The sequence below is a fragment of the Mastigoproctus giganteus genome, chromosome 9, assembly GCF_048544385.1.
Source record: "Mastigoproctus giganteus isolate SK-2022 chromosome 9, ASM4854438v1, whole genome shotgun sequence".
In the NCBI taxonomy this organism is placed as follows: Eukaryota; Metazoa; Arthropoda; class Arachnida; order Uropygi; family Thelyphonidae; genus Mastigoproctus; species Mastigoproctus giganteus.
In genome coordinates, this window is record NC_143583.1 from 26,101,687 (window position 1) to 26,123,481 (window position 21,795).

Here is a 21,795-nt window from a genome sequence, read left to right on the forward strand (position 1 = left end):
TGTGGGGAGTGATAAAAGTAGTGCATCAAATAGACAAACATTAAAAAAGTCAAAAGAAGTGTTGGTGGAAGAAACTATATATTAAATATAGCTAAGTGTTATTCACAGCAATGATGAAAATGGCATTGGTGTGCATGGTGTTGAGCTAAAGACAGCAGCAGAAAAGTTTGCAAAGCACATGAAGTTACAATTTTACCTGCAGTTCAGGATGGCTGTGGCAATTTAGACAAAGGTATAGTATCACTAATAGAAAATTTGTGGTGAAGCCTTAAGTGATGAAAGTGTTGAGCCATTTAGGAAAAAAATTAAATGAAATAATAATGCAATCAAGTTTTTGTTATATAAAATATAAAATGCTGATGAAACAGGCTGTATTGGTGTGGTTTATCAGAAAATACACAAGCCTCTTTTAGAGAGCAGTCAACACCAAGGCTGAAAACAAGCAAGTTTTCAGGCACTTTTTTGTGCCAATGCAGATTAAACTCGTCAACTAGTCTGTTGTGGTCGCCAAGGCTAAGAAGGATCCAAGGGCATTAAAAGACTGCATGCACATATTGCCTGTTGTCTACTACAACTCGCAAAATGCTTAGTTCACACAAGAAATTATAAAGAATTGGTTCCATAACTACTTTGTACCCAAAGCCAAGAGGCATCAAAGAAGTGTTGAAAATTTCAGACTGCCAGATTAAAGCAGTTCTAATCTTTGACAATGTCCGTGTACATCCAGATATTGAAAATTACGTCCAGTAAGGATGATAAAATAAAGTGCTTGGCTTTGCTGCCCAACACAACTGCCTTAATATAGGCCATGGACCAAGGCATAATGATGCCTTGGTCCATGGGCTCATCAACACTACCATCACCTCATCAAAGAACTTGTGCTCTTGTAGAGCACAAGTTCTTTGATGAGGTGATGGTAGTGTTGGAAGATGGAATGGATGAAGATAATGACATTAGAACACTGGAAAATATCAAATCATACAATATCAAGTCTGCTATCTTCAACTGGTCCAGTGCATGGAGGACACTAAAAAGGAAAATTTAGTGAATGACGAGAAAAAAATTCTTGCAAAACACAGATGGTGATATTGACTTTAAGGGATTAGAGCCAGAAAACTTTCAATACTGTTGAGGGCAGCTGGAGAGACTGAAATAACAAGAAAATATCCAAGGCTGGCTTGAGCTGGAAAGAGATCTTGGATTTCAGCTATGAAAGAAGAACCAGATAATGAACTACAAGAATCTACAATTAAAAAGAAACTTTAGCTCTGCAAGAGATGGCACTGATGCAGTAATCAATTATGTGGAATTTTCAACAAATCAAAAATTGCATGGGTATTATGAATGCCAAAGAACTGAGAGAGATCCTAATTAAATAACAGCATCAGAGGTCTGTTCAGACAAAACTTGGCAGATTCTTCAAACCTGAATTATTATTATATTCAAAAACAAGTGCAACTACTGACTCTTCTATTGACAGATAAATGTATTGTCTTTTTATAGTTTTTAAATAAACTCTACAGTGATTTTTTTTTTATTTATTTTCAACAGCACAACCTATATCATTACATTTTCCATTTATTTGTGTTCTAAGTTTTGTCTTTTAGGGCTATCTTTTGCTTCACTAATCTGGATGACCTCCGTCCCAATTAATCTGGATTAGCAAGAGCTGACTGTAGTATGAATAAATTTAAGGATTACACAAATGCTCCAGGTCCTAATGGTATTTCTCCACTTGTTGTCAAAACCCGTGTTCCTGAATTTACTATTATTCTTTACGGCTCTTTTCACTTTCTTATTCCAAAAGTTTTTCCCTCTGCTTGGAAATATGCTCATCCAGCCAGTTCCTAAAAAGGGTGACAAATCCCTCTCATCCAATTATCATCCCATTGCAATCACTTCTACTCTTTCTAAAGTAATGGAGAAATCAATTAACTGCCAACTCTTAAACTACCTGGAAACCTTCCATCTGATCATATGATCGCCAGTATGGTTTCAGTCAATGTCGATCCACTGGTGATATTCTGGCTTATGTTACTCATTTATGGACAAATCCAATGGAAAATTTCAGGGAAACAATCAGTTGCTCTTGACATCTCAAAGACTTTCGATCTTGTTTGGCATAAAGGTCTTCTAAACAAGCTTCCATCTTATGGTTTGCCAACTGTTTTTTGTAATTGGTTATCCAGTTTTCTCTCTGATTGCTCACTGAGGGCAATGGTAGATGGATCTGTCTTCCAACTTCTCCACTAATGCTGGTGCCCCCCAAGGTTCAGTTCTTTCCCCCACTCTTTTCCTCTTGTATATTAATGACCTTCCATTGACTGGAAATCTTATCCATAGTTTTGCTGATGATAGCACATAGCATTCCACTTTCCATTTTGAGAAACCTTGCCCTGATCAATCAGCTTCAACTTCTAGAATATCCACTACCAATTCCTTAAATGCTGATCTATAGGTAATTCTCCAGTTGGAGAAAGACAACTTAGTTAATTTCAATCCTTCTAAAACTCAGTCTTGTCATATCTTGCAAAAATGATTCTTCTGCTCCTATGCTTATCTTTGGTGACACTCCAATTTCTAGGCAAAATGATATCTCTTTTGGGAATTACCCTGACTTCTAATCTCTTGGCACAAGCACCTTACAATATTGCTTCCTCTGCATCTAAAAAACTGTTTTCTCTTTCGCTCTTTGCAGTACTTTTCTTCCAAATAGCTGTTCACTCTGTACAAATTGCAAATCTGACCTACCATGCAATATTGTTCACACATCCCCCCCCAAACATAGAGATGCTTGACAGGCATAGCTCCACACCACTGCAAATGTCCTCCACACTTAACTGGGTCCTACTATTTAAGGTGACATCCTTCTGGAGAGCCATGTGTGCACACTGCAATCCATGATCGATAGGGATACATGGAAATAAGGATGTCACATCAAACGATATCATCTTCTTCTATGGACTGTTCCCTTAGAAAATCTGTACTGTCCCTAATACTGAACTCAGAAAGACCCACTATAGGCGACAACAGTCTAGCCAGGAACCCAAACAATGCATGTGTGGGACTGCCTACAAATGAAACAATAGGCCTAAGTGGCACCCCCCACTTTATGTATCTTAGGAAAGCCAAAAAACCTGGGTAGTTGACATCCCGTTGCATGTAAAGATCAAAACTGTTCCTTAGTAATCCTATTAGCCTTTAACCAAACCTGCAACATCTTATTAACCTGGCGCTCCAAGCTTGCCAGTGGATTCCTACAAGTGATCTTATAAGTTGCTCTGTCGTTCAAAAGATATAGGGCTTTGCTATAATATGCCTCCTTATCAAGTACCACAATTACCCTACCTTTGTCTGTGGGCAAGACCACAATACTATCTTCCTGTCTTAGACCCTTAAGTGCTAACTTCTGTCTAATGTTAAGATTAGAGGAAGCTGCCCCAGCCTGGCTTAAAATGGCTGAGGTCCTTGCCCGACAAGAGTAGTGTGATTAGGGCATTAATAGACAGGGCTAAGTCCCATTGCAGCACCTCCGAGGATAGAAAGGAGGAGTTTAAATGCATCACAACAGATCTCCTGAAATGTGGCTACCCCAGAGGATCATAAATATATTCAAGGAGAGAAGAGAAGACGTGAACCATTTACACCTGTTGCTACTGCATACATTCCCTATTATCCAGGTCTAACTGAGTGCATAGTGCATGTGTTACAGAATTGCCAGACACGTGGTGTGCAGCTTCCAGGGCGTAGGTTGTACACAGTTGTCTCAGGTAAAAGACCCCATACCAAGAGAATCTATAAGTGGGGTCGTTTATAGTATCAAATGCCCGGATTGTGGGGAATGTTATGTCGCTGAGACAAAACGTTGTTTTAAGGATCGTCTGGGGGAGCATATGAGTGCAATAAAGAATGCAGACTATGGAAAATCTGCTGTTGCGGAGCATTTTTGGGAGGAGCATCATCAAATCTCCCCGGACGAAGTGGTTATCATCGATCGGGCACATAGGTTTTGGGACCGCAAGTGGCTCGAGAGCTTGCGGATTTTTTCCGCTGAGAACAATACTATCAATAGGGACAGGGGAATACGTATTCATCCCCTCTTTGAGGCAGTGATCCTTGGACAGGATGAACGATTCCACCTGGCACCCCCCCCCAGGGGTGCCACAGGATATTTTAAAATTGAGGGAAACAGCGATACACTACATCTGTCTGACACCGCACGAACTGCTAGCTCGAGGTAGTTCAGTTTCAATATTACTTAAGTTGTTTGGACTTAACTGCTTAATAAACAGAACTGTTAAGTATTTCTTTTGGACTAGGGGTGTCGTGAAAAAATTAGAGACACTAAGGGTGCTGTGAATAGAGAAAGTTTGGGAACCTCTGCTCTAGAATAAAGCTAGAGATTTTCTTTATCATGTAAAGAGTGTGGGGACATGTTTTTGTAAGGGGTGGCTCTTAGAAAGTCAGTTAAACTCCACCTCTTATCTCTGTGAAGAACAGTACCACTGTGAAAGGACCAGATGTGTGAGTAGTGTAGGTTTGTGCATATTGTGCATGTTCTGGCAACTTGGCTACCCAGAAGCATCAGTCACCTGGAGAGATAATTCTAGTACTTGTCCACAACACAGGAAAGTGTGGCCAGTTACAATGGAGCTTGTACTGTCTCAATTCGAGACTGATCCACCTAACGTTGCCAAAAAGTGGTGGAAGATAAAAAAAATAAAATAAAATAATAAAAATAAAATAAAGTAAAGCAAGTAGTGCGTAATCTCAGGTTATAATGGGAATGGCAAGATACAATATTCCTTACATTGAGGATAAGCTTTTGAACAGCTTTTGCACACTGGCCACCAAGGTTGCTAGCACTGAAATTAAGAGAAATAGTCTGGCAATAGACCCAAAACACTTAATGACTGCAAAGAATGTACTTATCAACTTAAGTTCAGCAATTGTAAAATTGTTTGTAAAAGATGTTTAAGTGCTTAAACAGAATAAGAGTATTAGAGATGAACATTTTAGTTTAAGATATAATATAGACAAGTTTCACTGAAATGACATTCCAGAAACATTTATTTAATATCTAGTAACTAGATGCACATTAGACTAAGAGGATTATTTACAGAAAATTGTCACTATTTTTAAATTAGGTTACTTTACACTCAGGTAAGTGCATGTATGTAGGCCATTTTATGTACTGTACATCAACATGCAAAGCTTTGAAAACATGCAAGAAACTGTGCCATACACCATGCAGTTCAGCAGAAAATTGCAATCAGAAAAAAAAAAAGAAAAGAAATCCCAAAAAAAAAAAAAAATTAAAAAAAATGCAAGCCAAGTGGCTTACTCAGTAATCTGAACTGGTGTTGTGGCATTAGGAGTTGTAGCATTGGTTTCACTTTTCACGTTCCCATTATTAGTTGAGACTTCTTTTGCACTATAAAGAATCAAATATTCAGCAATATTAACATGCTTATAGCATAAAATATCTTCAATACCAAAAAATGAGTATTTCTCAAAGAGAATTTCAACTTGATCTAGATAAATGCAATCTTTTAATGAATTTATTTCTGCATATGAAATTAATGTAAAGGTAGTTATTTAGAATAAGTAATTAAAATTACTCTAAAATAATACTGTAGTTAAAGCTGTCACAATAGAAGAGAATATTTTCTATAACTTAGACTGACCCCACTCCCCTCCACTGTCATTAAATAGGAGGAAACACTCAAATGTAACCAATGGGCCAATTTATGTCAATGGGAAATAAACATGCTAATACCACAATTGATTGATTTTTCACTTAAATTTATTTTTAGAAAATAATAACTGCTGCACACTATCCAAAATAAAGCAGTTAGAAAAGCCTATTCTTTACTGACAACTACACCCAACTTTCCTCACTCCAACTTAAAGAAATTCATATAAGAAAAGGAAGAATACATATAGCACTTGGAGTTACACATACAGTAAATATTCTGAATACAGAAGAACTCCAAGTTCATTATGAAATTAAAAAAAGTACAGCTGGAAAAATGAAAAACTGAAGGATTATATAAACAAAGTTGCTAAATATGAAGGAAAGACAAATTTTGGAAAATTACAAAAATAAAACAAATATGAATGCAACAGATTGAAAACAACCAAAAGCTGGAAAATTAGAGGAATAAAACTGCTGAGTACCACACTAAAAACTAACGAGGATCACAAATAAAGCAATAGAAAGAATATATTTAACTGTTTTTTCTTGTTAATTATCTTATAAGGAAGTTAAGAGGGTGGAAAAAGTGACTTCAGGATTGTGCTTTGTAGGCATTGGGGAAAAAAGAAACAGCTATACATTAATATTTATTTAACTATATAATATCTGTGTAAATACATCATAGTTAACCCATAAATTTGAACTACGTATGTAGTGTAATAGGCATCGTTTTAATTGTATCTCATATTGTGGTTGCCTTCACAGCGAGATAGCTGCTATTGCATTACTTCAAATAAATAACGCTTCTCCAGTAGAGAAGATTGCTGTTATTTATTTTCAGCAGATACCACCACCCAGACGATTGTTTCGAAGCTTCAAATAAATAACAGCAGTCTTCTCTACTAGAGAAGCCTTATTTATTTGAAGTAATGCAATAGCAGCTATCTCGTTGTGATGGCAACCACAATATGAGATACAATTAAAACAATGCCTATTACACTACATATGTAATTCAAATTTATGGGTTAACTATGGTGTATTTATTTTTCTAGTACATTAATATTTATAAAAAAACAATTATAAATTAAACAAAAAGGCCTCCCCCCCCACCAAGAAAATTACTCAACCAGTATAAAAACATGAAAATAAGTTGTGTAACAAACACTTACATAGAAATTAATGGGACAAAGATTCATTAAGTCTAACATTATTTAACAAAATAGATGAAAGAATGGAAACAAACCACTGATATAAAAAATCAAAATCTTTAACCTGCTATAAAGATAATCAATATTATCTGAATTATAATCTACTAACTATTGAATGAACTTAATATTACCAAAGACAATTTATGACAACCACAAACTATTTTATCAGATGTATATTGGAATTGAAGAAACAATGACAGAATGATAAACAAGATCAAAATACATGGAAATACAATTAAATTTGTAAGGAAGGATACGAGGGGAAGTATTATAACAAGTTAAAGCATCAAGAATAGAAGAATAAATACTCACAAACTAGAATTTATGAAAGTGATTAAACCCATACTAATATATGAATATTAGTATAGATATAATATACAAATGGAAACAAGAAAAAAAAAAAAAAGAGTAAAACAAGACAAATGATGCAAAACATGAAATGGATTAAAAAAAAATAAACAAACCTGACAAGATAATGAACTGAAAACAATATATAACATTGTGGGATTTAATGAATGATTACACAAACTAAAGTGGTTGGAACTTGTAGAATTAAGCAAAGAGAAGAGTAATAAATACTATCTAAATATGGAAACCAAAACAAAAAAGTCTGAAGACCTAGAGGAATGCATCTAATGAATTAAGGTGAAAATTTAAAAATCTTGATCTAGAGAAGAAATGTACGCTATAAACTTTTACTAAATATGGTTCTATACACTTACTTTCCTTTACCATCCTCTACTCCCATTTCTTTAACTTTTTCTCCAGATTTCCCACATGCTTTGTGACGCAGAATATAAAACAGACCCCACTGGTAACGCACATAACAGGTGACATCCATGATAATGAGTATCACAAGAATCAAGACAACAACAATGGCCACAACTGCAGTCATCGGAAAACTGGTCTCATCTTTTAGCCTCATATTTTCTTCATTTAATGGACCTAGAATGAATGAAAGAAACATTTTTATAAAATAATTTTTTAAACTTCAGCTTACAACATTAACATGCTCACTGCCACCTAAATGTTAGAGAACTCATTCAATGAGCTGTGATTTTTGGAATTTTAAAACATTGAAATCCCCAGCATTCCAAAAATTTGTACATAATGGTTGAAAATTAAGTTCAATTCATTGCTAAGAGTGAACACTTTTGTGCTGAGCAGTAAATTAGACCAAATCTCGTTTCATAAAAAAAAAAAAAAACTTATTCATGTATATAAAGTAACATCAATCCAGGCAAAAAAAAAAAAGTGTACCAAGCCTATAAAAAAATGGCTAGCATTACTGCAAGACACTCAGCATACCAATACTTAATAGTTAGTAATTTTGTATGCTTCACATTTATGTGTGCATCACTCCTAATGCCATTTTACACATATGCAAATATGTGAAGTTAACATTTAAGAATAAGCTTAAGGAAATAAGTGATTTGTAAATGTGAACCAGTGATCAGTTAATTCTGTTAACAGACAATTATTACTGTAATCTTGAGATTTGCTTGGACATTATATACCAAGTGGCCAGTTTATTAGACACTACCCTGTTCATGAAATACAGTAATAACTGAGAGAAAAGTGGAGGAGAAATTGTTGAAGTTAAACATAAGAAAGGCACCTGGGGTAGGTGGGATCTATCCAGTTATATTAAAGGAGGCAGCAAAGGAAGTAAGCAAAACCTTAGCCATAATTATGAGAGCATCCTTGGACTCAGGGGAGGTCCCCAATTCACAAAGGGGGGGGATCGAAGGGTGACAAGTAATTACAGACCAGTTAGTTTAACTTCTGTTCCGGGTAAAATAATGGAGTCGCTGGTTAAAGATGCATTGAAGGATCATCTAGACAAGACTACAGCAATAATTCAGACACATGGGTTTAAGGGAAAGTCTTGTCTGACAAATTTTATTGGTTATTATGATGTGGTTACAAAGGAACTGGATGCAAAAAATAATTTTGATATCATATACTTGGATTTCAGGAAAGCTTTTGATACTGTTGCGCATGGAAGACTACTGTACAAATTGGAGCAGAATGGTATTAAGGGTAAATTGCTACAATGGATAAAAGGATGGTTGAGTGGGAGAAGACAGAAGGTGGTAATCAATGGTTGCTACTCTTCGTGGACTATGTTATTAGTGGAGTCCCACAGGGTTGTGTTGGGTCCACTGTTTTGTATATTTATCAATGATATTGATGAAGGTATATCAGACTTAGTGTCGAAGTTTGCAGATGATACAAAGGTTGGCAGGGTTGTTAATGACAATAATGGCAGTGTGCTACTGCAACAGGATCTAGAAAATTTGGGAAGATAGGCTGAGAAGTGGCAACTGAAATTTAATCTTGACAAATGCAAAGTACTGCATGTGGGTAGAAGTAACCCCAGAGAAACGTACCAACTGTGTGGTATTACACTTAAGGTGGCAGAAAATTAAAGACCTTGGAGTAATTGTGCAGTCAGATATGAAGTTTTCAAAGCAATGCAGACAGGCTGCCAGGGCAGGTCATAGGGTTTTGTCAATGATAAATAGGAACTTTGCTAGCAGGGAAAAGGAGGTGATTGTCCCTCTGTATAAGGCAATAGTCAGGCCACACCTTGAGTACTGCGTACAGGTCTGAAGGCCTTATTTTAGGAAGGATGTAGATTTGCTTTTTTTTTTCATGAAAACCCCAAACATGAAAGGTATCAAAACCTATAGTACTTAGTACCATGCATGGGTTGAAGGACAAGTATGGGGGGAGGGGGATGCTGGAAACTTTGCTCTAGAGACTAAACATGGGTTTCATCACTTCAAGCCTCCAATAAGCAAAATGATGGTATTTCACCAGTTGATGAAAGTCATCTACCAGCTTGAACATGTACAGAGAAGGGCAACAAGATTAGTGAGGGGAATGAAGGGACCCTCTTACCAAGAGAGAATTAAGTTCTGCAAATTGCAGTGGCTGGAGACTAGGTAACTGCACGGCAATCTGATTGAGGTGTATAAGGCCTTGAATGGGTTGAGCATGCTGAATTATGATGGGATTCTTCCACTTGTTCAGATTACAAACCTAAGGGAGCATAAATTCAAATTAAGGAAAGACAGATGTAGAACAGATGTGTGGAAATTTGCCTTTAGCCAGCAGGTGGTTAATTGCTGGAACAAACTTCCATCTGTCATTGTGGAAGTTGATAGGTTAAATAAATTTAAGGAGGAACTGGAAAAACATTTAGAGGGAATGGTTGTGTCAATTTTTTTTTTTTTTTTTTGGCTGATGCTGCATAAGCTCATACACTTGCTTTCTTGGATCACATGCCACTACTACTACTAGTAGTAGTATGCATCAATAACAGCATAACATGCTTGTACTACGTGATATAAAGGAATAAAAGAAGTGGGCAGGTATATAGAGTGCCAAATGTGTGCAATTCAGTGTGAGAATGGGCAATGTGAATGAGCCATAGCCTAGTGGTCAGGCATGCAGGTGCATAAGCCTTGACTGACTGGGGTTCAACCCCATGACTGCTGTTTCTTGTATTCAATTTATCATGAACGTTTGGTCGTCCCGGAGTATAAACAGAATTTATTTTATTTAAGTAATATTTAAAATGAAACAGCAGTCTACACCAGAATGAATTCCCCTGAAACTGCAATCCTGCTAGGGTTTTTACATGACAGTATCATGATTGGTCCAATAACCATATAACAACCAACCAATAGTTTTTTTTTTTTTTTTGATTTGGTAGTTGTTGGCGCATCGGCTTCTGTGGCCATATTGCACCTCCCAAGGTTTTTGCAGTACTTTGATCCAAGCCCGAGGCGGGAATCGAACCCGCGACCTTTGGGTTGCCGGGCAGGTACTTTACCCACTCGGCTAGCCCGGTCGGCTCCAACCAATAGTGACCCTGTGGTTAGAAACAGCTGCTTGATATAAAGAAACCAATGGAGATGACAAGACTTGTTCAGCATAACTGAAAGGATATAGAAAGTCAAGTAATAACTCAGTAGAACAGTAGGAACCAATGAGGCATTTCACAGCACACAATTTGCTGTACCTAATCACAGACAGGGTCTAACAACATCAACAAAATCAGATTCCATTCCTTTAGGGGGGGGGGGATACAGTTGCAACAGACTCAGGACACTGATACTGCTCAGTCTGTTAAATCCTGCTGTTTCATGCTGATGGGAGAACCAGAATAAGGTGAAAACAGCAATGGTCCATAGAAACTTTCAGATATCAAAAAGGCAGGCTGTTGTTGGTGTAAAGGGAGGTACCTATGGACTGGAGATATGCAAATGTGACCCCAATCCACAAAGGAGTATCAAAGGGAGACACCGGTAATTACAGATCTGTTAGTTTAACTTCTGTTCCAGGGAAATTAATGGAGGCACTGGTTAAAGAAGCATTGCAGGATCATCTAGACACGACTTCAGTTATAGCTTGGATACAGCATGGGTTTGTTATGGGGACGTCTTGTCTGACTAATCTGATTGGATACTATAATGTAGTCACAAAGGAATTGGATGCAAAGAATAACTTTGATATCATATATTTCATCTTAGAAAAGCCTTTGATACTATTGTACATGGAAGACTGCTGCACAAATTGCAGCAGTGTGGCATTGGAGGAAAATTGCTGCTATGGATAAAGGGATGGTTGAGTGGAAGAAGACAGTGGTAATAATGGACACAGCACTTAGTGGACTAATGTTATTAGTGGAGTCCCTCAGGGTTCAGTGTTGTCCATTGTTGTTTTCTGTATTTATAAATGATGTTGATGATGGTATATCAGGCTTAATGTGTCCAAGTTTGCAGACTATACAAAGGCTGGCAGAGTTGTTAAGGACACTACTGATGCTATGCTGCTGCAACAGGATCTGGAAATGTTGAGCAGATGGGCTGAGAGGTGGCAAATGAAGTTTAACATTGACAAATGTAAAGTACTACATATGGGAAACAGCAACTACAGAGCAACGTAATAAACTCAGTGGTACTGCACTGACAGTGGTATAGAATGAAAAGGACCTGGGGGTAATTGTGCAGGCAGATATGAAGTTCTCTGAGCAGTGTAGACGGTCTGCAAGAGTAGCTCATGCTGTCTTGTCAATGATATACAGGAATTTTTCTAGCAGGAATAAGGAGGTGACTATCCCCTTGTATAAGGCAATGGTCAGGCCACACGTTTAGTACTCTATACAGGTCTGGAGGCCTCATTTTAAGAAGGATGTAGAGCTGTTGGAACGAGTACAGAGAAGGGCAACAAGATTAGTGAATGGAACAAAGGTTGCTCTTACGAAGAGAGGCTTAAGTTTTGCAAATTACAGTGTCTAGAGACTAGGCACCTGCGAGGTGATCTAATTGAGGTGTATAAGGCCTTGAATGGTTTGAGCATGCTCAATGCTGATGGGATTTTTCCTCTTGCTCAGAATAATTGCCTGAGAGGGCATAAATTCAAATTGAGGAAAGACAGTTCTAGGATAGATGTGCGGAAGTTTGCCTTTGGCCAGCACGTGGTTGATTGCTGGAACAGACTTCCATCCACTGTTGAAGTTTGTAGCTTAAATAAATTCATGGCAGAACTTGACAAACATTTGAAGCAAGTCAATGGGTGAAATAAGGGTGTTTTTTTTTTTTTTTTTGGTTGATGCTGCATAAGCTCATACACTTGCTTTCTTGCATCAAATGCCACTTCTGCTACTACTACTACTACTTTGCAAAACCTAAGCCTTTGTTTCATTCATAAATCTTGTTGCCCTTCTCTGTACTTCCAGCAGCTCTACATCCTTCCTAAAATGAGGCCTCTAGAACTGTAGATAGTACTGAAGGTACAGCCTGACCTTATACAAGGGGACACTCACCTCCTTATCCCTGCTAGAAAACTTCCTGTGTATCATTGACACCATGAGCTACTCTTTTGAAGTTTTCTGCACTGCTCGGAAACTTCATATCAGAATGAACAATTACCCCAAGTCCTTTTCATTCTTTACCACCCTGAGTTTAGTACCACACAGTTGATACATTACTGAGGTTACTGCTCCCATATGCAGTACTTCACATTTGTTAATGTTAAACTTCAGTTGCCACCTCTCAGCCCATCTGCTCAACTTTTCTAGATCCTGTTGCAGTAACATACTGTCATTAGTGTTATTAACAACCCTGCCAACCTTTGTATCTTCTGCAAATTTAGACATTAAGCCTGATATACCTTCATCAATATTATTGATGAATACAGAGAACAACAATGGACCCAATACTGAACCCTGGAGGACTCCACTAATAATATTAGTCCATGAAGAGCAGTGCCCATTGATTACCAGTCTTCTCCCACTCTACCATTCCTTTACCCATAGCAATTTGCCTCCAATACCACACTGCTCCAATTTGGACAACAGTCTTCCATGTGCAAAGTATCAAAAGCCTTCCTGAGATCCAAGTATATTGATAACAAAATTATTCTTTGCATCCAGTTCCTTTGTGACCACAGAGTATCCAATCAAATCGGTCAGACAAGACTTCCCCTTAACAAACCCATACTGTGTCCTAACTATAACTGAAGTCTTGTCTAGATGATAATGCAGTGCTTTAACCAGTGCCTCTGTTAATTTCCCCGGAACAAAAGTTAAATTAACAGATTAACTACTTGTCACCCTTTGATCCTTTGTGAATTGGGGTCACATTTACACATCTCCAGTCCACGGGGACCACCCCCAAGCCAAAGGAAACTCAATTATGGCTAAGGGTTTGCTTACTTCTTTTACTGCTTCCTCTATAACTGGATAGATCCCATCCACCCCAAGTGCCTTTGTTTATTTTCAACAATTTCTGCTCCACTTTGATCTCAGTTATTACAAAATCATTTAGCTCAACTGCTAGTTTAAATGCATCTCTCATTCTCCTCCCTGAATAACTCTTCAGGTGTTATTGAAGATGTAGATGCAAAATACTCATTGAGTTTTTTAGCTACCTGAGCAGGATCATCTACAGTTGAACCATTGATATCAAATGGACCAATCTGATTGATCCCTCTTTCTAGAGATTACATAAATAAACTCTTTGCTGTTTTTTCTTTGCATCTTTTGCCAAAAGATTTCTCATAATCTGTCTTTGCCTGCCTAATCTCCTTTGTGACTTCATTACAAACCAGCTTATATCTACCATAGGCTTCTGTGTCACCTGTTAATTTATATATCCCATGCATTTTTCTTTTCTGCCACATCTCATTAGTTCATCTGAGATCCATTTAGGCCTAAACTTTAAACAATATTTCTTAGTTGGTATGAAAAGCCTAGTAGCTTCCAAGATTCTTTGAATGCTTCCCATTTAAAATTTGATGTTGGTAACATCAGTTGATCTCACTGTATAGAATTTAAAAACAGTCTCAGACCACTATGGTCACCTTCACAAAAAAACCCTTTCTTTTACCCCTGATGATAGTTGCCTCTGAGTAAATCCCACATCAGCACACTGATCACTGCTGCCTAGTTCCTTTATTTGATACACTTAAATGGGATGGGATACACTTAAATAGAAAGGGTGCAAGAATATTTGCTGATGCTATCGAGGCAGTGTTAGGTGGGTCGGAAAACTGCTAGCTTGGGGGGAGACAAAGACCAATAGATTGACAGTAGCCACTGGCAGAGGTGAAAGAGATTCTTGCACTGCTTCTATTAGAATGAGCAGAAGCCTGAAAAACAAGATTCATGATATTTCAGATTCTGCTGGGAGCCATTGCGGTACAAGTAAACACATGGGTTGTGTTAGGGTAGCTAAGAATAGAAACAGGTGCAGGTATACTTGCGTGTACACCAATGCTAGGAGTTTAGTAAATAAATTTGATGAATTTGAGGTATTGCTCAAAACATCAAAGGCAGATATTGTTGGGATATCAGAGACGTGGTGTCACACAGATATAAGGGATGCAGAACTGGAATTTGGGGAGTATGTCAACAGAAAGCATAGACAGGATAGGAAGGGGGGAGGGGTATGCTATTAGTTAAGAAACACAAAAACCAAGGAAGTGAAGCCAGTCGACATCGCTGGACAGTGCAGTGTTGAGTCAGTTTGGTGTGACATAAGCATTGGGAGATCAAAATTGAGTAGGAGTGTGCTATAGGCCTAATGACTCTGATGAGTATAATAAGAAACTGTACAGGGAAATAGAGTGGGCCAGTAAATCAGAGTCTTATAATGGGAGATTTTAATTTCCCAGATATTGACTGGAATTTGGGGGCTGGTCACTCTCACACTAGCAGGGCTTTTGTGGATTTATTGGATGATTGTTTTCTACATCAGCATGTTCGGGAGGCAACTAGAGGGAGTAATATTCTTGATTTGATTATCAGCAGTGATTCTTCATGCATTAAGAATCTGCAGATAAATGAACCACTAGGTGGCAGTGATCACAGTGTGCTGAAGTGGGATTTACTCAAAGAGGTAACTACCATTAGGGGTAAAGGGAAGGGTTATTGCTTCCGTAAAGGCGACCACGATGGACTGAGACAGTATTTAAATTCTATACAGTGGGACCAACTGATGCTGTTACCAACAGCAAATTCAAAATGGGAAGCATTCAAAGAACTTATCTTGGAAGCAACTAGGCTTTACATACCAACTAAGAAATATTGTTCAAGGTTTAGGCTTAAGTGGATGTCAGATGAACTAATGAGACAAATGGCAGAGAAGAAAAATGCATGGGATACATACAAATTAACATGTGACACAGAAGCCTATGATAGATACAAGTTGATCTGTAACCAAGTTACAAAGGAGGTTAGGCAGGCGAAGGCAGATTACGAGAAATCCTTGGCAAGGTATGCAAAGAAAAACAGCAAAGAGTTCTTTACTTATGTAAACTCTAGAAGGAAGGGGATGAATCAGATTGGTCCACTTGATATTGATGGGTCAACTGTTGATGATCCTGCTCAGGTAGCTAACAAACTAAATGAATATTTTGCATCGACATTCACACATGAGGAGTTATTCAGCAAGGGGAATGCCAGAGGTGTATTCAACTCTAGCAGTAAGCTACAGAATCTTGAAATAACTGGGAGTAAAGTGGAGGAGAAATTGTTGAAAATAAACACAAGAAAGGCACCTGGGGTGGATGGGATCTATCCAGTTATATTAAAGGAGGCAGCAAAGGAAGTAAGCAAACCCTTAGCCATAATTATGAGAGCTTCCTTGGACTCAGGGGAGGTACCCATAGACTGGAAATGTGACCCCAATTCACAAAGGAGGATCAAAGGCTCACACAAGTAATTATAGACCTGTGAGCTTAACTTCTGTTCCAGGAAAATTAATGGAGGCACTGGTTAAAGAAGCACGGCAAGATCATTTAGACAAGACTTCAGTTATAGCTCGGACACAGCATGGTTTTGTCAAGGGGAAGTCTTGCCTGACCAATTTGATTGGATAGTATGATGCAGTCACAAAAGAACTGGATGCAGGGAATAGCTTTGATATTATATACTTGGATCTTAGAAAGGCTTTTGATACTGTTACGCATGGAAGACTGCTACACAAATTGGAGCAGTGTGACATTGGAGGCAAATTGCTGCTATGGATAAAGGGGTGCTTGAGGGGGAGAAGACAGAGTGGTAATCAATGGACACTGCTCATCGTGGACTAATGTTATTAGTGGAGTCCCTCAGGGCTCAGTGTTGTGTCCATTATTGTTTTCTGTATTTATAAATGATATTGATGATGGTACATCAAGCTTAATGTCCAAGTTTGCAGACGATACAAAGGTTGGCAGGGTTGTCAAGGACACTACTGACACTATGCTGCTGCAACAGGATCTGCAAAGGTTGAGCAGATGGGCTGAGAGGTGGCAAATGAAGGTTAACATTGACAAATGTAAAGTACTACACATGGGAAACAGCAACCACAGAGCAACGTATCAACTCTGTGGTACTACACTGACAGTGGTAGAGAATGAAAGGGACTTGGGAGTTGTTGTGCATGCAGATATGAAGTTCTCTGAGCAGTGCAGACAGGCTGCAAGAATAGCTCATGGAGTATTGTCAATGATATACAGGAATTTTTCCAGCAGGGATAAGGAGGTGATTATTCCCTTGTATAAGGCAATGGTCAGGCCACACGTAGAGTACTGTATACAGGTCTGGAGGCCTCATTTGCTGGAATGAGAACAGAGAAGGGCAACAAGATTAGTGAATGGAACAAAGGGGTGCTCTTACGAAGAAAGGCTTAAGTTTTGCAAAATACAGTGTCTGGAGACTAGGCACCAGTGAGGTGATCTGATAGGTGTATAAAGCCTTGAATGGTTTGAGCATGCTCAATGCTGATGGGATTCTTCCTCTAGCTCAGAATAATTACCTGAGAGGGCATAAATTCAAATTGAGGAAAGACAGATGTAGGATAGACGAGCGGAAATTTGCCTTTAGCCAGCAGGTGGTTGGTTGGTCGAACAGACTTCCATCCCTTGTAGTGGAGGTTGATAGCCTAAATAAGTTTAAGGCTCAGCTGGACAGGTATTTTGAACGAACAGAGGGGTGAAGTGGAAGTGGGGATTTTTTTTTTTTTGGCTGATGCTGCATAAGCTTGCTTTCTTGCATCAAATGCCTCTACTAATGCTAATTTGCAGATAGCTTCACAATCATCTAATTTGCAACAACGTTTAGGTTAGGTAACTAGGTTAAGTGTTCACAACCAATGATGCAATAGAGGTGATTATTATTATTAGCCATATGGTGCAAGGAAGCCTGAGGCTTATGCTGCACCAGCCAAAAAAAAAAGGGGGGGGGGGGGGGGACTGAATTACTCCCACCAGATGTGAACCCCCTGGGGTTGATAACAGTTGGTACAAATATTGTGGCAAGTCACCTGATAAGCACTCAAATTTGTTTAATTTCTGGAAAATGCTTTCTTTGAATTCTGCTTGAACAATGCCAATATATAATTTTATTACTGGATTGTAGGTACTTACTGCATGTACTAAAGTTTAAAAAAATTAAATTGATTTAAACAGTTTTTATTTTGACCATTTTTAAAATCAAAGTATCAGGTAGCCTTCATTTTGGCTCAGTTAGGATTCTTGTGGCAATAAAGTTCCCAGACTGGTGCAATAAAAAGAACAAAGTGAAGGAGCTCAAACATGGTTTTATTTTTATTCAAAGTAATAACCACCTGATTGAATGCACTTATTACACCATTCTAAAAGTTCCTGAAAAGAGTAAAGTGAAGGTGTATGAAGAAATGTTCAGTTCAGTGGTTGCATTTTTCTTAATAACCTTAACATCCTGAAACCTCTCTTTTGAGGGCAGTTTTCACTTTAGCACCAGTGGACTTCTTTCCCAGAGTGGGAGAGTAGGAAATGTGGCTGATCTGTACAATGCCACAATTCATCAGAAATGTCTTCACAAGTGCAGAGTGGGTAGAGGCATTGTTGTGCAAAAAGAGCTTTCTCTCAAAATTACAGCTTCACCCAGAAAACTTGCTTTGTCATTGAAGCACCTGTATATAGCACACAGCACTGACTTTCTCCTTTTTTCAGACAAATACCCTGTTAGTCAAAAAACATGATTAGCATCATCTTAATGCTGGACTTCTGAAAACTTTTTTGGGCCTTAGTGATGATTAAATCCACTGCATACTCAGATACCATCTCTGGATCATACTGAAACACCAACTCATCTCCACTGATAGTACAGTTGAAGAAATTAGGATTGTCTTGACAAGACTGGTTGAGTGTTTGCATGATGACACTCTTCTTTGCTTCTGCTCATCTGTGAGACCATGCAACAAGTTCTGCACAGAACTTCCTTTTCCCTAAATCTTAACAGAGACTTTGACAAATAGTCTCAATATTCATATTCAACCCATCAGCCATCATTCTGAGACTCAAATGATCTAGTCAATTCCAAACTTTTTCAATTCTACCCCCATTCCGAGAGACTGATGGACATCACGAGTATCTTCAGCATCTGTATTTAAACCACTTATCACTCAAACACACTGGTACAACTTAACATTTTATCACCCTAAAAATGTTTAACATTTTATGTATTTCCATTGCAGATGTTCCCAGTTTAAAGCAAAATTTGATATTCCTTCATCACTCCTTTGCAAGATCATGACACAGGATGGAACTGTCGTGGTTTTGAACTTGGTTATTGTAACCAGTCAGTTTACGGGACAATCTCTATCACCATCTGCTGGAGGAAGTTTGACCACAACAGCACCAGTGTCGGAACTATTGCCACACCTTGTAAGGAGAAAAATTTGTTAATAACTTAAAATAATGTCATCAAGAAAAATTAATTTTATCATCAGGTCTTTATAGAATTGAGGTATAACATAAGGAGATATTGATCCCCGACATCTCACCGAAATATTATTAGCTTCATTGTACAGGTGACCCCCGCTTAACGCTGATAATTCGTTCCGAAAAAGAGTGCTAAGTGAATCCGCGCTAAGCAAGCTCCGCATTCCCATAAGGTAACATGTATTTGTAAGTTGCGGTCGGCGCCATAGGATATTTCCTAATCAATAATAAACGGTAGTGAAAAGATACACAAATGTCGGTCAAAATATTTAATATTCAAATATTTGTACATATAAAATATTCTGCATTACATATGTATATGTAATGCAGAATTTTTACGTAACAAAATTACGTATGTGATAACTATTTACATATCAAAATTAAACTTAAAATTCAAATTAAAATCATTAATTTAATTGATGAATTCAATCATGAAAAATGTGTTGATTTTGGGTTGAACTTTGGCACTCTTCAAAATAAACTAAAAGGGGTATTAATTTTAAATCCTCCGCAGCATTACCACCCAACAATAAAGTCATCCGATCCTTCGCCGCTTTGAAACCTGGCATGTTTTTTTGCTTCTTTCAAGGTGAAACTTCTTTTAGATATTCGTTTCCACGAAAGTCCTGCTTCATCTATGTTATAAACTAATAAGTTTATAACATAGATGTGTGTTATACTTAATAAAGTATAACACGCAATACCCCTCTTCAATAATTTTAGGTCTTTTTTGAAAGTTTCGGCTCCTTGATCTGCACTTGCAGCTTCTCCCTAGATTTTAAATCTATTCAACCAACCCTTACCAGTTTTAAATGGTTCCACATTTTTTTTTAGGAGTTTTCTTCAGATCATCATATTGGCTAATCTGTCTTTTTTTTTTTTAATAAAATTTAACTTAACTAAATTCTGTATTGGACATTATCTTCAACAAAATTAATGTACGGGCTAGAAGGGCCTGTGTCCTGGGCACAATTCTTCAAGGGGTGCCAAAAACAGGAAAGGAGGGAAAAAATACATATCCTTAATAAAAGACGCCAAAATTAGTCTTTTCCATTTTAATCCTAATAGTCGGCCTAGCCCTAGTTGCTTGCAGTCAAACAGCTATCTTTCCCGCTGCTAAAATTAATTCTTTATTTTTTTATAATTGTTCTTACAGTTAAACTTGTAAGTCCTAAATTAGGGCACACATATGCTTGTAGTTGACGGGAATCGATTCGCTTCAAAATGTCTAATTTAATTTTCAAATTGTCTTTTTCTTACATTTAGTCTTTGTACTGCACTCAGATGTTGCTTTTTCATTCTTATCGGCCATTATTAACTCTTCTAAAATGTAACTGCTTTGGCTGCATTAATTACGATACAATGTTCAAGTAAACTGTCCGTTACACACGATGTCTAATACTGTTCTGAGTGATGACTAGACTTCGGATAAATGCATATAATGCAAATATTACAAGCAATATACTTGATCATTTTTTAAAATGTTGATCTTGGAACTACGTAACAAGTCACTGTACAGCAATTAAATTAGCATGCGAGAAAATTTCACTGAGCGTGGGAAAAGTTTTAATGCTGTTTTGCTATTCATTTTCAAGCTATCGACTCCATCAAATGAAACTATTTCGTTAAATATGCCAAAAATGCAATCTGTAAAAGAGCATTATAGTGATCTGTGACAGCGTTATAGTCAGATACGGGTTATAATATAAGAACAGCGTTATAGCGAATCAGCATAAAGCAAACTGTGTTATAATGGGGGCCTGCTGTACTTGATAGTTGAAGTATGAGGCAGTCAGAAGAATGCAGTTCTCTTATTCCTAATTTGCAATATAGACTAGCAAATACATAACAAAATTAAGCAGAAATTTGGAGAATTCTTAATACTAAATACACTAACTACAATTTTAATCCAGTTTTACTTTTTTTTGTACACAGAAAAAGACCAAGGAAAAACTTGTCAACTATGTTACAATGGCAAGACAGAAGGGGCCAAATTGGGTCTAGAAGACCAATCCTTCACTATAAACTCAGTGGGCAAACCATAATATATTTCAATATACTTTCTACCTAGATTCCTTCAATATAGTAATCAAATTCAATCCTTACTTACCTTCTGCAGTTTTAAAGATAATACTATCAGGCATGCTAAATCCGATACTATTATAAGCTCTGATTTCCACTTTGTAAAATGTTGCAGGACGAAGATCAGTTATCATATAGCTAGGATTGCCTCTCCATTTTTCAATTTTTTTTTCTACACCTGTACCAACTTGCTTCCATTCTGTGGGTGTTTTCTCAACCTGTGTATTTAAATATTAATTTTTTTATAAACAATATTGTAAAAAGTTTTATTAGCACTAACATTTAATTTTTAACAATGGACTTAGGCCTGTTAAGTTATAATGTACATAAACATTTCTTTCAAGGCAGCACTGAATTTCATTTAGTTACAAATGAAAGTGAATACTAGTTAAGCATTTCATCTATACATATTTCCTTAGGAAGACTACATTATAGTTTGGGTGGGGTCATAATATGGAGCTGGTTCAACCACAGTCATTCTAAAGTGTGTTCAGCAGCCCAAATGCAAAGTTGCTTGATATTAGACAAATTTGAAACACATTA

At 37.5% G+C, this 21,795-nt stretch overlaps 1 protein-coding gene across 6 annotated transcripts in view; it reads right to left on the reverse strand.

The window, feature by feature from the left end:
• The window catches only part of Fas2 (neural cell adhesion molecule fasciclin 2), a 290,468-nt gene that overhangs the window by 26,495 nt on the left and 242,178 nt on the right, over nucleotides 1-21,795 (reverse strand). For 3 of the 6 annotated variants that reach the window (XM_090381688.1, XM_090381690.1, XM_090381687.1), the window contains exons 13-15: nucleotides 21,281-21,470; nucleotides 7,629-7,851; nucleotides 5,345-5,434 (exon numbers count right to left, since the gene is read on the reverse strand). In XM_090381688.1, coding sequence (XP_090237814.1) covers nucleotides 5,345-5,434; nucleotides 7,629-7,851; nucleotides 21,281-21,470 — 503 coding nt within the window. The remainder of the gene's footprint in view (nucleotides 1-5,344; nucleotides 5,435-7,628; nucleotides 7,852-21,280; nucleotides 21,471-21,795) is intronic. The other 3 variants (XM_090381692.1, XM_090381693.1, XM_090381691.1) reach the window with 1 other exon arrangement.